At 39.7% G+C, this 16,933-nt stretch overlaps 1 protein-coding gene across 1 annotated transcript in view; it reads left to right on the plus strand.

The window, feature by feature from the left end:
* The window catches only part of MCOLN3 (mucolipin 3), a 15,265-nt gene extending 1,594 nt beyond the window's left edge, over positions 1-13,671 (plus strand). Inside the window, exons 2-14 of the mRNA XM_008630303.2 lie at positions 1,389-1,618; positions 3,347-3,514; positions 4,051-4,204; positions 4,677-4,761; positions 4,842-4,938; positions 5,544-5,643; positions 7,372-7,484; positions 7,562-7,711; positions 9,669-9,770; positions 9,882-10,004; positions 10,534-10,740; positions 11,102-11,231; positions 12,414-13,671. Coding sequence (XP_008628525.1) covers positions 1,391-1,618; positions 3,347-3,514; positions 4,051-4,204; positions 4,677-4,761; positions 4,842-4,938; positions 5,544-5,643; positions 7,372-7,484; positions 7,562-7,711; positions 9,669-9,770; positions 9,882-10,004; positions 10,534-10,740; positions 11,102-11,231; positions 12,414-12,433 — 1,677 coding nt within the window. The 5' untranslated portion in view covers positions 1,389-1,390 and the 3' untranslated portion in view covers positions 12,434-13,671. The remainder of the gene's footprint in view (positions 1-1,388; positions 1,619-3,346; positions 3,515-4,050; positions 4,205-4,676; positions 4,762-4,841; positions 4,939-5,543; positions 5,644-7,371; positions 7,485-7,561; positions 7,712-9,668; positions 9,771-9,881; positions 10,005-10,533; positions 10,741-11,101; positions 11,232-12,413) is intronic.
* The last annotated feature ends 3,262 nt before the right edge of the window (positions 13,672-16,933 follow it).

Raw genomic sequence — 16,933 nt, forward strand, 5'->3', positions numbered from 1 at the left:
CTGCTGGAACGGCGCCTCATGCCCACCGTGAGGGCCAGAAGTGGGTTTGGGGTTTTTGGTTATTTTTTGGTTATGTTGTGTTTTGGGTTTTTTTTTTTTTAAATCCAGCACATATATTGATAGGACTATTGCAGTGTTAGAGTAGGGCTTAATTTTAGAAATGCTGGATCAGCTGTAAGAAAGATGAGTGGAAACCACAGCATACTGTACTGTATCCTGCAGGACAATGGAAGTCTGATAAAACAGGAGCTGAACTTTTTAAAGCCTCTCTATGGGCCTGTTTTTACTGTTAAACTGCTGACTCAAAAGTTTTCTTGCCTTCCCTGACAATTGGGGAAATTGAAGGTTTCAAATCACATCTGAAGCAGATTGTTGTTCTGCTGTGTGCAGCGGCTGCCAGAGGAAACTGGATGTGACTGGACATTTTTAAAAATCAATCTTGATGATGATTTTTTGTTTGTGCTATTTAAAAACTATTTTTCTGGAAATCAAAAATAAACTAATAAGGCATATCTTTATTGACAGCCTAGGCTGTCTTCTCTGTTCTTAATGTCACCAATCTTTTATCTGAAATAAATGTTCCTGGCTAACTCTTGAATATTTTATAAAGCCTTTATAAAATGTTTGGGAGTCAGTGAGTACTGTCTCAAAATGTGTTTATAAGGTTCTCATCTAATCTTTTCCCTTCATACTCAACTCAAATGTGAGCCTCTTTGGCTAATCACAGTTCAGTTACCTCTTGATCTTTTTGTTTGGTTCATCATCGCTGTTGGTTTGCATTGGGTCTTTTATGGCAAAAGAAAAACACATCATCCTGCCAAATGACAAGTTAATGCTCTCAGGTAATTTATCTGAATTGCAATTTGTCATGCTCCATTTCCATTTCTAAGAGTGAACAATGCTAATAGTAACATATGAGAAAACAGCTGCCTCTCTTGAAAATTCCATTTCTTTCAGGGACTGGACATAGGCGTGGGGAAAAATACTATCTACAGCAGTAGATAATTCTTCCAGAAGAGTGAGTGCTCATGAGAGGCTTTTGGTGCTCTTCTTGAGTCAGGACGTCTTGCACATAATGCTGTTGTTAAGTGAGAGAGGAAGATGTTTTCAGGAAGTCACCCTGTAATTCCAAATGGACAGAAATTCCACTATTAAATAAATGTCCTGGCAGCCTAGCTGCAAATTTAAGAACTTGCCCAAATTTTTCTTGGAGTTCTGCAGAATATGTGCAGTAGTATGAGAAAGGTCTGAAATTCAGTGTAAAGTGCAAGGTGCCTTTCACAGAAGATAATGTCTTTGGAGTCCAGGTTGTCAGTGCAGACTGATCTAGTGCTACTATATTGATGCTTGCATGTTTTTCAACTGACAAGGACTGCTTTTCTTTTCAGAAATGGAAAATCCTGAAGTGGCTGTGAGCAGCTGCAGTGCTCATGATGATGAAAACCTTTGCAGCTACAAACGACACTCATCAGTATCACAGGAGGGGCTTTTGGAAGACCAGCTTAGAAGGAAGTTAAAATTTTTCTTCATGAACCCATGTGAGAAATTTTGGGCCCGGGGCAGAAAGCCTTGGAAACTTGGGATTCAGTTACTCAAAATAGTGATGGTTACAGTTCAGGTGAGTACCTATGGAAGCAGGGACTCAGCATGTGGGCAGTCACATGAATGCAGGTGACATGCTATTCATGGTGCAGTGCAGAGGAAGGGAAAGGATAGATTGCAAAATTATCTTATTTGCATATATGTAGCTTAGATCTCAGGTGGCATAATTTTCTCCTAAAATGATGGACTGAAAAAAAATAGCTTTCCAGCAGTACAGATGAAAGGAACCATGTTTAAGGGCTCAACCACATCTGTTACCACAATACTTGCTTCACTGTTGTGTTTGAGGGAAGGAAAAGTCACTTCTGTTTCAATATCACAGTGATAAGAACTGAAATTGGTGACTTTTTCATGATGTTCGCTTATATCTTGCATATGGCATACAAACTTTTGCACTGAAAAAAACCTCAGAAATTCTTCCTCACTGTTCCTCTCACCCACCTTGCACCACAGATTTCATATAACACATTTATCTGCTGCCCAAAACACAATTGCTTGTCTCAAAGTTCTGTGGTTAAGGCAGAAGAAGGTTTTTCATAAAACCTTTCTAATGCCTCAGATGATGATCCTTCAGAGTTGCCCACATGTGATTTCCCTTTATGGTCGTGCCTGTGCTATGACAGTACATGTATAGAAAAGAATGTTTTCCATGGTTGCATGAATGATGGCAGAAACTGCAGAAATTAGTGTTCTCCTGCTGTGCATCTGGGAGCATGTTTGTGTCCCTTACTGCTCTGTGTTTAAAAGTGCCGTCCTTCTCTGATTTCCATCTCTCCCATTTTGTGCCTGAAAGTAAAATTTGATGATGGAAGAATCCAAATAAGAAAGAAACTAATGCTGATTTAGTATTTTCAGAGAAAATCTGCCCGTAAGTAATTCAGTCTTAGCACTGTTGGTTTGCTGGTGTGTTCCTGTGTGCCGAGCACACTGAGCTTGCCTACAGAGCATTCCAGTATCTCTGTAACTGAGTTACCCTTATCCAAATCTGCATATCCAGTTTGCACCATGGCCATAAAACTAATCTGTAGACTACTGATTCAGACGTCTCTGATGAGTTTCTTCACAGTACACCTGACACGAGATTTGACACAATAGTCAAGAGAATTGTGAGCTCCCAGAAAGAATACATCATGTACTTCTAGAAACTTTTTCCAGTCTGGATAGTAGCTAACAGAGTTTTGTGCTCACTTTTCACGAATGGTTGCAATATATTTTTTTTACCAGCTTCAGGTATTATCCTGTTACAAGCAGAGCTTTGGTCAGTTATTCTCAAGCGCTTTTCACTGAAACTTGATTGGGAGATCTTTGTTTTCCTGAGTTGTCCTCAATTTGCCTTTTGTACACTGGAGTAAGGACTTCAAAGTGGGGTCTTGTTAAGTCTAGTCCTGCCTTTTTGACTGAGGAACAATGATATTCCCCAAGGGGAAGTCAGTTGACGCCAGGCTGAACTAACAAAGCATGTGTAACAGTATATAGGGAGCTTGAACTTGAGATGGTATCATTTTCTTTGTAAAAATTCAAGTCCTTGGCCAAGATGCTGTAAGCATGTTAAAGGCACATACTCGAAACCCACTGTTTCCCTAAAGTCAAACTTTCATTTGGCTAGCTGTGAAATGGAGCAGCCTGCCTGTAGTTGCCATGTCTACCAGTGAGACAAAACACTGGCTGTTCATAAGACAGGGTTCGTATATTAATCCAGAAGCCAATTTTGTCTTTGAAGAGGAAATATAAATGTCTTTTTCAGCTGGTGGTTTTTGGATTGAGCAATCAAATGGTGGTTGCCTTCAAAGAAGAGAACACTGTTGCATTCAAACATCTCTTCTTGAAAGGATATATGGACAGAATGGATGATACCTATGCTGTATACACACAAACAGATGTCTATGACCAGATATTCTTTGCAATAAACCAGGTAGGGATTGTTGCTGCAATATGTACAATATATATGATCTTTGCCTGGTACCTTTTCTTGAATTGAACTTCTGTGTCAATTGCTTAAGACTAAAGCATCAACTCATTTAGGTTTTCTGTCATTGCTGGAGCATTGTACTGTGGTGACATCATTAAAGCTAATCAGTGTACTAGTAAAAGTACTGTAAAAGTGTACACTAAAAGTACTCCTTGGATCTGAGCCAAAATTCTTTGCGAGTAACAAATTAGGCTTTCTAGTAAGGATTGTAAAGAGAAAAACATAATAAGCAATAAGGTATTTAGATCCAAATCCTGTACTAAGTGTTTTTGTCAAATATCTTAAAATATTTAACGACTCAGCTGTTGTGTGGTTTAGGTTTCACAGTTCTTCAGGTGACCTTTGAAATAAAAGAGATGGGTTATAACAGATCCAAACTCATCTGGGCTTGGTTTGTTTTGTTTTGGTTTTGTTTTTTTTTTCTCAGAGACAAACAGCTTTATTGCCATTTAAGTTGGTTTGTTTGTTCTGAACTTTAGTACCTCCAGTTGCCCAACATCTCTGTTGGAAATCATGCATATGAGAAGAGGGGAGAAGAAGAGACACCTCTGGCTGTCTGTCAGCAGTTCTACAAGCGAGGAATCATCTGTCCTGGAAACGACACCTTTGATATAGACCCAGAGATTGTGACTGGTGATGAGCCTAATCTATTTTATTGGTTCTTTGGGAGGAGGGACCCTATATTTTTGATAAATTCTTTAAAATACTTGACAGTACTGTATAGTCTTATCACATAATTTGTATTGAATTTACTACCAGCCAAAACTGGTAAGAAAAGTACTGTGTAACGAACCTCTAGCCCTCACCTTCAATGTCTAATGCCACAAAGAAGTGATGAGCCTTTAGGACTGATGACCATCTAATACAAGTATTTGGGGCTAATTTTCAGGAGCGTTCCCTGTGAATTCATGATGAATAACTTGGCTGGTGTTCAAGGAAGCCAGTGTATTTGTCAGTTGGCTTCTCAGATGACTCCTCACTCAAGCGTGCTATCTTGTCTGGTATAGCCAACAGCTCATAACAGCCTCGGGAGTGGGACAGGCAGATTACAGTTAAACAACCTGATAATCCATGAGATATTGTTGTGAGTCCTTATCCATTCCAGACTGCTTGTACATTGAGCCAACTACTTCGTTAGACAACACAACAATGGGAAAGCACAATTTGAATTTCACTCTGGATTTCCCCAGGTGAGGAGGAATGAGCCCCTCCTGTGTTGGGGTACTGGTGCCTTTTCCCTGTGAAAGGCTAATCTGAAGCTCTGTTGCAGACTGGTGGCAGTACAGCTCAGGTTCAATCTGAAGGCAATCAACCTCCAGACTGTTCGTCACCACGAGCTCCCCGACTGCTACGATTTCACTCTCAGGGTATGTGGAAGCCTGCCCTGTGTCCTTCTGTTCAAAACCAGAAACTAACTTGCTGGTTTACTCCACACAGTCAGCACAGATATTTTCTGAAGAGTGTTGAGTACTGCTGGGTCAGTGGTGCCAGATTACTCTGTTAGAGCTTAGTGTACTCTGTAAATAGCCAGCCGTTGTCACTGTGGAAGGTTAAGCTTTTAGTGCTCCTGATGTGGTCCTGAAGTACTTGCTTGGCTTACAGCCACTTGTGCTCTAATCCACCTGAAGTATAATGAAAGTGTAAATCTCTTCTCTTTGGAGAGATGCTTCTGGGAAAGGTTGTTTTCAGATCATAGAGGAATGAGAATGTAGTTTAAAATAATTTCACCTAGTAACTAGTTGATCAAGCAATTTGTGGCAAGTACATGAAATACACCAGATTTGTCTTTCATTTTGATAGCATTTATTTGAAGATACTGGAATTACTTTATGCTTAAAAAAGTTTTGTAACTTCTTCCCTAGGAGAATTATTCTGCATTGTTATGCAGGCTTAGCAACACAGTGGGCTACATATGTAATTGTTTAACTTTATAAAGACATGCATGTTTTTTCATTTTTTTTTTTTAATACAGATTGTGTTTGATAATAAAGCACACAGTGGAAGAATTAAAATAAGTCTAGACAATGACATAGCGATCAGGGAATGTAAGGACTGGCATGTTTCTGGATCAAGTAAGTGACATAAATGTGTTCAAATTTTCATGCCAAAATTTTGGCCAGTAGCACAATGTATTTTAACCTTTTTCTTTATTAAAAGGTGAGGCACCATTGACATACCATCTCTAGTACATGCACTCTAACTCTGATTTTCTAAGAAATTGTTGTTCTTCAACCTCTGATCTGAAATCCTTGGAATCCAGCCACACCATTACTTTCTGTAGCAGTTCTCAAGGCTTGCACCATTGATAATGTCAAACCCAAATTTTTCCGTGCCTCACTGTAAATCCTTCTATCTTTCACTATTGAACTTAAGCTGCTCATTTCTTAACGCAGGGTTGGAACTGTTCTAGCGCCAGGCAATAGGACACACGATAGTGGTGGAAAGTTGAAACTGATTTACTCTTATTTCAGGACTTAGCACCAGGAAAGATAAGGAAGCATTGTTGCTAAGGCTTGCTGGAGTGGAATGGTTAGAAACACTTCTTATTGTTGCTTAAATGCCATTTGCCCTGTATTTGGCTATGACTGGGGTGCACATTGTGGTAAATTTCTTATATAGTGACTCACAAGAGTGAGCCAACTTTGTTGGCAGCTATTTGGCCTGGTCAAAACATCATCTTTTTTCATTAGCAAAAATAATCTCTTTGATAGTCAGAAAGTTTCCAGGACTTTAGATTCTGCTGTGCAGTAGGATGACCTAGGTCCTTTTTTCTACTTTGGCACTTTCCCCGTTGCTATGCCTGTGTTAGGGAATGAAGAGCGGATAGTGAAAAAGGAGAATTGGTACTTTTTGTAAAGATCCAGGCTGAAACTGATTGGGGGGGTCGAACGAAGCGCATCCCAGGGCTCGGCACGCGGCGCTCTGGGCTCGCCGGAAGGGTGCGAAGGTACTGGCTGCAGCTGTTGGATAACAGCTTGCTGCTGTTCTGCACTACATGGCAAAATCAACTTAAACGGCAGCAGTGTAACAAGGAAGCACTGGGCGGGCTTTTGCTGAGTAGTGCAGTTCGTGAAGTCAGCTTGAACTTCAGCAGCCTATTTTGTAGAATTGGTGCATGTTCTTGGAAGTTTAGCACTTATTTGTATGATTTTCCCTTTTTTTCTCAAACCACCATTCTTTTAGCATTAAAAATCTAATCCTTATACTGTCTCACCTAGTTTCAGCTGTATGCTAAGTATAGAAACAAACAAAAAGATTCGGTGTAATGTTTAATGTTGGATGATCAAGAATGTGAATTTTAGTAACATAAGAGATGGAGAACTCATGTCTAATTCAATGTTGATCTTGGCTAGCTGAGCAGTAGTACAAGTTATCTGCACTGCCATAGGATGGAAAAATTGATTGTCAAACACTGCTCTGAGAGAGAAGATACATATTATAAAGTTCCTAGGATTGTTTAAAATTTTTTTGAGAAGTTCTATCACTCCAAAGGCCATTTCAGTCCCTGTAAAATTATTAACTCTCACCTCTGATTCTGCAGGGTTGTAAGAAGCACCCACACTCTGGTATATTTTTGATGTGGTATCAACCCTCTGAAATTTACAGAAGTGGTATCTGTAGTGCAGATGCACTTGTGTCTCTTATGAAAATATGTCAAATAAACTTTTGGGGGAAAAAATGCTAAGATTTTTCTTAATTCTGTTGTATAAATATAGTTAACATCTTGATTTTTACTTCAATACTCAAGATAGTCAGCAAGATTAAATGCACTATAAACATGTGTATTTTTGTTCTTGCAGTACAGAAGAACACTCATTACATGATGATCTTCGATGCTTTTGTCATATTGACTTGTCTGGCTTCATTGATCCTTTGCACTCGATCAGTGATTAAAGGAATTTGGCTCCAAAGGGTGGGTATAACTCCTTCTTTGGAAAACCTTGTCTTGTGTAAGCCTGATTAACTGTTTTCTTTCCTCCTTTCCCTTAGGAATTTGTAAGCTTTTTCCTATATTATTATAAGAAAGAAGTATCTTTCAGTGATCAAATGGAATTTGTCAATGGATGGTACATCCTGATTATGGTTAGCGATGTCTTAACTATTGTTGGATCAACTCTAAAGATGGAGATACAAGCTAAGGTAAGCCTTTCACATGTCAGATGGAAGCAAAACTGTTTCTGTCTCACCTAGGTTTAAATCTCTCAGAGGACTTTAGGCTGGCTGCAGTTGCTTCTGAGGGGCATGAAATTTTAAAAACTCTGTCTTCTCCTCCAGAATTGCAACTCATGCATGCTGTTTCTAGTAGCAATATTTAAGACATCCAAATACCACTCTATATTGTAGTTCCAAATTATCTTTGCTCCCTCTGACTCTGAGAAATAAAATGAACTTAATCTCTGAAAGTTTGACTGTTGACTTCTTCCCTTCCTCATTTGTATTTGCTCATTTGATGGTTTTTTTCAAATTTAGCATCAAACTTTTGGAACTCTGTTTACAAGTGTTTAACTAGCACAGAGTCTCTCTCCTTAAAAGTCTCTTTGCTGCTTTCCCAGCTCCTGTTTTCCAGCATGTACATAACAGTCAGCCACAGCAGGTTCTGGGCTTTCACTTTCTACAATAAAATTGATATGGACAAAACTCAAAACTTGTAAAACATTGTTTTACAGAACTAGGGAAGAAAAATTATTATAGTTTGCTAGCCTGAAGCACTCTGATATTCAGATAATATTGTTCTTCACAAAATCTGTAGCAGACTTTGAAGTGTGACATTGCAACACAGGGGACTTTGGACAGTAGTGATGAAAGGATGGGTCTGAAATCCATCTGCTGACAGCTTGACTATCACAAACACCCTGTACAAATTGTCTTACCGTAGGAGCTATAAACTCACTGAGAGTAGAAAGAAGTTGTGAGGAAGTTGGCTAAGATAAGTGATAGCTCCATCCTGCTTTGGGTGAAGCAAAGAAGAGAACAAGATTGGAATAAGATCTTGCATTTGGGGTTCCTGTATCTTATAAATATATCTATTTATATATATTTCTTTTCTAAAAGAGTATTTTACTAAAGCTCCTCTCTACAGGCACATTCACTTCATTTTGCAAGCCTTGTGGACCATAATAACAAGATCTTGTTCCATGTTACTGTATGAAAGTTGTTGAATAACAAATTCACATTACAGTAGCCTAAACTTGTTTCTTGTCAAGCTCTAAATGAATAATGCTGACAGAAAAGATTAGCCAATATCCACTGCCAATACCTATTATTTATATTTCATTCTTACGAGAATAAAACCAGAAAATAATGAAAACTTCTTATTCAAAGTAAGCTGTCACTATCCATTTCAGAGTGGAGCTGCAGTTCAGGAACAGAATATATGCTAACTTGGATGAAAACAGGCCAGTATGTATAGGTGGAAAAAACAGCAGAGTGCCAATAAAGATAAGTTCTGGTTAGAATTAATTAGAAGCTAATTAGTCTTCTCCTTGATAGCTTTCTATACCTTATAGTTACCAAGTACCTAACAAGATCCTCCTGAATACGTATCTGAGCAATGCTGACAAGCCATGCTAATTTTTACAAACAGCTGTTCCTACATACTGGAAGAACCTTCTCTGCTCTGTGTCATGTCTACACTTTCCATTGGGATGCAGTGCAGAGATTCCTAAGATGCTCTGAGGAATCTGTCAATGCAGATTCCAGAAGCAGTTGATGCAAGTCTGGAAGCAGCATAAAAATGTTTGCAGTGTCACTGCAGATCTCAGTGAGCTGGGTACAGAGGGCGTGTCTCTTCTTCTGCAGTGCACCTGCACTCTTGGCCTTGCAAATAAAGCTTATCTTGTTAGAATCTGTTTTACAAACAGCCATGTGCTAAGGCATGTGAAATGAGTTGCACTTGAAAGTGTCCCTGCTCCTTGGTGGGACCTCTCTCTAATGTATATTGCCTCAAACAAATTTCTAATTGGGAGAGTTTGCCAAAGGAAAAATGTTTCTTAACCAATCTTTGTAATAATGGGAGGCACAATTTAAAACCTGGTTGTTACAATAATTAATTTTTTTCCTTTCTTATTTTTTTGTTTCTTCTCTTGCTTTTCTTCAGAGTCTGACAAGTTATGATGTCTGCAGCATACTCTTAGGAATATCCACTATGCTTGTTTGGCTTGGAGTCATTCGCTACCTAGGTTTCTTTCAGAAGTATAATGTAAGGATCTCCTGAGATCTTCATAATGTTGGTATTTATTCTGTTTGTTGCTGTAAGAGGACTGGAAGAAGTATCTGGTTGAATTCTAACTGTTTGCATTGCTTTGTGCAGCTTCTCATCCTAACACTGCGAGCAGCATTACCCAATGTAATGAGGTTCTGCTGCTGTGCTGCTATGATCTACCTGGGCTATTGTTTCTGTGGATGGATTGTACTGGGACCATACCATGTGAAGGTGATGTACTGACCGTGAAAAAAGGCAACTTGAATAAAAGAATGAGAGATTACTACTGTTGTTTTCTAGTTCTCCATGTCAAGGCTTCCCTTAATGTAAAAATAGTGCATCTTCAACATGATGCTGCTCTGTTTGAGGAGTCTGACTTCCGTGACTCAACCAGACTTTCCTCAAGTTATGAAAGCTCCAAGTCAGAAGTGGAAGCTGCTGTGACTCCCAATCACATGCTGATATTTTAAGAAATAATTTCCATTTTGCAGAACACTGGTATCAGACTAAAATCTTGGAGACATTATGCTTATCCCTCTTAAAAGAGAAATTTGCTTATCTGAATTGAATGCGCAGGTGTATAGGAGGTGACAAACTTTGCTTGTTCCTCGGATATTTTACTATTTGCACCTTGTCATCTCCTAGGTGTAGGAAGAGATCTGAGGTAGCCAGTCATCAGCTGTGTGTTTTTCATGTTGTGTACAGTCTTTGAGTCCAAATAAAGCAGTGACACATCCTTGTCTTCTTCCCTCCTCTCTAGTTTCGCACTCTGAACATGGTTTCTGAATGCCTTTTTTCATTGATCAATGGAGATGACATGTTTGCCACCTTTGCAGAAATGCAGCAGAAAAGTTACTTGGTTTGGTTATTCAGTAGGATTTACCTCTACTCCTTCATCAGCCTGTTCATCTATATGGTGCTGAGTCTCTTCATTGCGCTCATTACAGATACGTATGAAACAGTCAAGGTAAGCACAGACTGTTCATTTGGAAAAACAGTGCAAGGTTGGTGCTATCAAAACTCAAATCTCCCTCAATATTTTAACTCGCAGTGCATGCCAATCTAAAGAATAAACATAATGACTACTTTTGAGAGTGCGAAGTGATGACAGGACAGTTTTTAATCCCTCTCTACTTTGTTTTTCTCAAAGTCTCTCTGTTTCTCTTCTCCAATGGAAGCTAAATATCTACTAAAAAGCAGTATTTTCACATTAGGTTCTGTGAATCTTCTAATTTCAGACTTGAGCAGTGTCTGAAAAGCAGTCTGGGGAGTTTGGGTTATTGTGGGTTTTAGCCTTGTTAAAGGTTTAACTAAGTATCAATTTTTAGCACTACCAGCAAGATGGCTTTCCAGAGACAGAACTTCAGAGATTTGTATCACAGTGCAAAGACTCACCAAACTCTGGGAAGTACAGGTTAGAGGAGGAAAGTTCTGCATCTCTCTTCTGTTGTTGTAACGGTATGTAACTATATTAAAATTATCTATTAAGGTATATGCAAAAGCAACACACTACAAAATGTCCCTGGTACAATGTTCATGAAAAGTACTTAAATTTTGGGGGAAGATGTTGGGGGGAAAACCCACGCAAAAGTTCCAAACTATTTCTAATGAACAGAGCACTTCAGCAAAATATCTGCAGCCAACAAATTTCTTGGAAGATGTGAGGGAATTTCCAAATTAAGAATCACTTAACATGTGAAGAATCATACAGGAAGTTAGATATATACACAGTAACTTGGGAACCCCATATGTGTAATGCATAAGCATTAACATTTCCTGTACTCACTGAAACAGGCAGGACTTAGAGAACTCAGTGTTCTCTTACCCACTTTTTAATGACACCTCGTGCAGGTAACAGGCCTGAAACTTGTAGAGAAAATCAGCTTGTCAAGGTTTTAAGACAGCATGCAGTTTAAGATACTATCACAGCACTTGGAAAACATTGCCTAACTTCCATTATGGAGAGAAAATGCTTCAGTTATTTGAAGTTGTGTTTCTTCAGGAATATTGATTGCAGGATACATGGTTTATATTTAACCTGGCTGGCAGCAACTCTTGAGTCTTCCTTGCTGAAGAGCCTTTTGGTGGGGGAGCTGTAAAATATTTGCTACTTGATTAAAAAGATCAAAGGTGTTTGCAACTCCTTGGTACTGGGCTTTTCTGGTGGGCTGTATTGTTATATGCCTGACAGAATATATTTATGAGAGGGAGGAGATGGGGACATCTTTTGGAGCAGGGAGATGACAGAGCCTGCTGTGAGCCATCCCCTATTCTGACCGAGTGTGTTACTGGAGATAAAAGTGTGGGATGAAGCAGAGCAGGGCATCTTGCTCTTGGGTAAAGGGTGTGGACATGTTAATATTTCCTTTTCTGCACACACCTCTCAGTTTAACCAGACAAGAAAGCCAGCATAAGGAGAGAGGGTGGGGATGTAATAATTTTGCTACTGAATGTGCATTGGTGATCAGGCATCCAGGATACCAGTCTCATGTTCAAAATGTTTTCTGCTGGTTCATAGCAGTTTCTTATCAATGAATGTCAAATTAGTAATACTTCAGTTGCATTTTTAAGGCTCCTTGTACAGTGAAACTATTGTTTTGATGCATGTACCTGACAACTTCCCCCTCCTCTCTTATACAGGTTGTAGTGAACATATTTAATGGATTGTGGGGGCCTATCATGGAGGTTTTAAAGCAGCACACCCTTCAAGAACTGGACAATGGAGCTGGTGGAAAACCTTATCTCTGAAGACTTAGTTTGCTTTTCTCAAAAAGCAGTGTAAGCCTGTGGCAGAAGTTTATGCTAAACTTACAGACTTTTTGATTAGACACTCACTGATAGTTCAGGGGGCTTGGGGATGGTTTTTATTAGTTTTATTCTATTTGTTTCCTCAGTTAAATTGTGTTAGAATGCCGGGAGCATAAAAACCTGTCTGTGTTCAGAGACTTGGCTAAATTATAAGAGTAGAATATAAATGTAGTAACTTTGAACTATAAGTAAAACTACTGCTGGACAATTTCAGCTTTGAACACCAACCTAGCCCTCAGTACTGCAGGCATTATCTGTCTATGGCTGACCTGTTATTGAATGAAAGCTCACTAGAGCCCTCACCATTTTTTGTTTATTTGCACTCACAGTAAAAATAAATACTATGAAATTTGGTGTAATTTGTTTCTGGAGTCATTACAGTGAGTTGATACACAAGCCATTCAAATATAGCTGAAAGCATAAAATTAATATTTCTTTCAACATAAGTACCACTGGAAGTAAGTGGTGGTCTGTTCTCAGAGAGGCTGGGATATGCCAGGCTGAACTGAAGTTTGAGGGATGAGTTGAGTGGAGAAATGTTCTCACATATCGAGCACTGGGCAGGATCAGTTACAGTCTTTAGCTTAACAGTGTTTGTATATTATGTTTTTAAAGGAAAAATCAGACAAAAGCACTTTCAAAATACCTATTTTTTTTAAATTTGAAATCTTTCTCTGGCATACAAGTCTGTAAACCTGAAGTCTAAACTAAGTTAAATACATAGGAGATATGTCTCTGGGAGTCATATCTCTCCACACGTTAGAAACTGGATGCTTCCTACCAACCTAATGACCTGCTGCTGTCAGTAGCTGTCTGAAACGTTAGCTCTTATAAAATTCAGTTTTGACAACTTAGTTTATACTCTTTGTTGATTGTGATACCATTTAATGGATGCCTTATTTTCTGCAGTCTATTCACTCTGGGAGCAGAATAGAAAACCGAAGGGAAGCATATTTTAGGGAACTTGCATTTGTGAGCAAGCTGTAGCTGTGTGTGACAATGTATAATGCTGCAGAGGACACTAAACATGTTCTGTCTGAATGCTTACACATTGTAATGTGCTACAATAAACACTTCCAGCTGCAGTAAGTATTGGGTGTGTCAGTATTCATCTTTACAGTAAATATGTTGCCAGCTTAATATAGGAGCTTTGTTTTTTAATAGCACTATGCAATTTCTGGCATGAAACAGAGTCTGGAGTGGGTGAACTTGGATTTCCTGTAGTCATTATAGTTCCTGTGGACCCTGGTGAGGACCTGTTTCCAGCTGATGTTTAACAGCATTTCAGAACTTGCCATAGAAACAAATATTCAGGTATTTAACCTTACACTAAAAAAACACTCCTCAATTTCAGCAAAGGCAAACCAAATGCAAGGCATAGGCAGAACAGATTATTCACAGTATCTGAAAGTTTTGTGTACCGTGGTCCTTGTCTTTCAACTCTCCACCTAACATTGAAGACTTTTAAAGCTTTTCAAGAAGATGCAAGGCAGTCTTGCCTCAAAAAGCAAATATTAAGTGACTATGTTTTCTCTTGACACAATTAACTCCTTATGGATCTTTGACAACACACAAAATATAATGTGCACATCACTATTGTATAAAGTAAGTTATGCAAGGAATTCTGACAAGGGTGGCAAGCACTTTAAGATCAATGGCATGCAGAAGGCTGATTTACATACAGCTTTTTCATACAGAGTTAAGAGAAAGCTAAGATTAATAATTCACTTAAAATACAGGTACATTTTGTAAACAGCTATGGAATACTTTGTTTGCCAGTATAATTATAAGGCAAGAACTGGTCTGATTTCATTTAGAAACAAGGCAGAACACATGCTTCATCACTGTTAACTTATTAAATTGGCAGCAAGTTTCAACAACATTTGACAGAGCTCTAAAGTATAAAATTCTTACAGAGTTTTGCGACAGCAGAGAAAAAGCATGTTAATAGAAGCCTGCAGCATGAGCACAAGGTATGGAAAGCCATGAGTGCTGCAAAGCAGGGAAAGACAGTGTATATATATTCTTTATTCCTAATACAAGTGGAGAAGTCTTCCACTGAAGACTGGTTTCTATTGCCTGAACTGCAGCATGTTTTGCAGTGAAATCCCTGGTAGAGTCTTTAAGTGATGAGCTGTGCTTGTGCTACAGCTAAAATGTCAATCAACTGAGATGCAGAAATTAATTGCAAAACCACGGCCTGTGTTACTTCTGCTGGAATCCACAACTTTTAATTCAGCATTGCTGGCAGTTGTGTGGGTCTGGGGAGGAAAAAGCTGATGAATTACAAGTTGCCTTCAGCCAGTAATGGGCAGGGGCAGACTGTGAAGCCAGAGGGAAGTGCTATCTAAAAGGAGGAGAAGGATGTTTAAAGCAAAGGATAGGATGGGGTGAGGGGAAAAGAAGGGACAACTGCTTATAAATTTAGCAGGGCAGCAATTGTGTATTTCTGGCTGCAGGTGCAGGCTGTTACACTGGGAAAGAAGAACAGTACCCTGAAAGGTTACTGGCTTACAACTGCTCAAAATATCCAGTTCTGACTGGGAAAATAAATGCTGCTTGTATTATATATCTGATACTTACTTACATTATGGATTTTTAAGAAACAAGCAGACACTCAAACATGCATTGTTCACCTTGGTGCTACTGCTGGCAGTCTAAGTGCTTGCTTGTCCAGATTTCTGACCTGCTTGATCCTTGGTGTTTAAGATCTTCATCTGCCTGAGTATTGTGCTCACCTGAGAAGAAGTGAGTCAATGCTGTGTTTTCTAGCCTGCTGACTGCATTTGAGATGAAGTACAGCTCTGCCACATCTGTGGCTGATGCTGTTGTGTGTGTGGTGAGGTTTTTTTATCTTATCAACATATGATGTGCTGGTTATGGCCTTGCAGAGCCAAGATGTGTGACAATGATCTTATTCTAAAAAACCCCTTGTGACTTCAGAGTATCAGTGATCTCAGCATTAGCAATGCTGGTAGCACATGTAAAGCTGCATCCTGGAGACATCGGTATCTTTATGCTGATACAATCAAGTAGGCACAGATAGAACTGTAAAATGCAGGTGGGGAGAGCAAGGAAGCAGATAAAGCATCTTGTAAACTCATGCTTAAATACTGCATCCTAAGGAAAACAGGGCTTTCAGCCCTGATCAAGAAGCTGTGGAGGGGTAAGAGATTTCGTTTGCTCTGATTCTCACTGGGCTCTCGAAAGTCACCTGAAAATACCAATAGTCAGTATTTCCTCATGAAAATTTTGCAGGGTGCTAAACTGGGTAACAGCTGTTTTCATACCAAGGCTAATTTCAGTGCCAGTGTTTTGCATATACAGTTAGGGAGAACTTCTTGATTTCAGCAGTCTGGATGTCTAAACCTAATGAAGTTACACAGAGAGGAAGAGAGGTGGGGGCCTTATTGTTTCTAAGTTTCTATGTTGGATTGAAGCACATTCTCAAGGGAAGATAAACGGTGTGCATGCAAAAGAGTAAGAAATCAAATTCGGATATGCTCATACCTACCCAGTATTAAAATGTGTAAAGGCATAATTTATCTGGCAGATAGGGAGGGACAGGAATGGAAACAAGAAGCTGGGTGACATACAGACCCTGCTGTAAAAAACCAAACCTGTAGCTGCATCTGTCAGGAGCATTTTCCTGCCTCAGGCAGTAGCTAATAGCAGAGGAAGCCTTAAGAAAACTTTCGTGCATGAGCTGACACCATGCTCTTGCCTCTAATGTTGAGAAACTGCATATGGATGTTTGTCTGGGCTTTTGTTCCTTCTTCTCCCGCACACAGTGTGACCATAACCAAATACAGCATCATCTGAGAGCATTATGTAAGAATCCTACACTGCCCATGCCCACTGTGTGGGCAGGTAGAGAGCTCAGTTGCTGCAATGATGCCTCTTATGAATCTACATTCTGTTTTGAACACCCTAGTTTGGAGTAACCGCATTAAATCACATCCTCTAAGAAACTAAGTTCTCCTTGACCTGCAAGACAACCAACTCTGTAGTAGTTAATCTCACCTGCAGTCTTCCCTGCACGTTATCTCCGTGTCCACAGCTACTAGTTGGCAGTAAGGCAACTACTGTTATCAGAGAATCAGAGATTAAGATGAGTTGGAGGGGACCCACAAGGATCATCCAGTCCAGCTCTCAGCCCTGCACCGGACACCCCAAGTGTCATGCCAGCCCCTCACGGGACATCCCCGAGTGTCACACCATGTGCCTGAGAGCACCAAGCCTTGCTCTTGCAGCAAGAGCCCGCGCACAGGGCATCGGGGGGCAGCGGGGGCAGCGGACCCGCAGGCGGCCGGGCCGGGCAGCGCGGGGCACGTGGGCGGCGGGCGCCCTCC

Source organism: Corvus brachyrhynchos, unplaced genomic scaffold, assembly GCF_000691975.1.
Source record: "Corvus brachyrhynchos isolate BGI_N302 unplaced genomic scaffold, ASM69197v1 scaffold101, whole genome shotgun sequence".
NCBI classification, from domain to species: Eukaryota; Metazoa; Chordata; class Aves; order Passeriformes; family Corvidae; genus Corvus; species Corvus brachyrhynchos.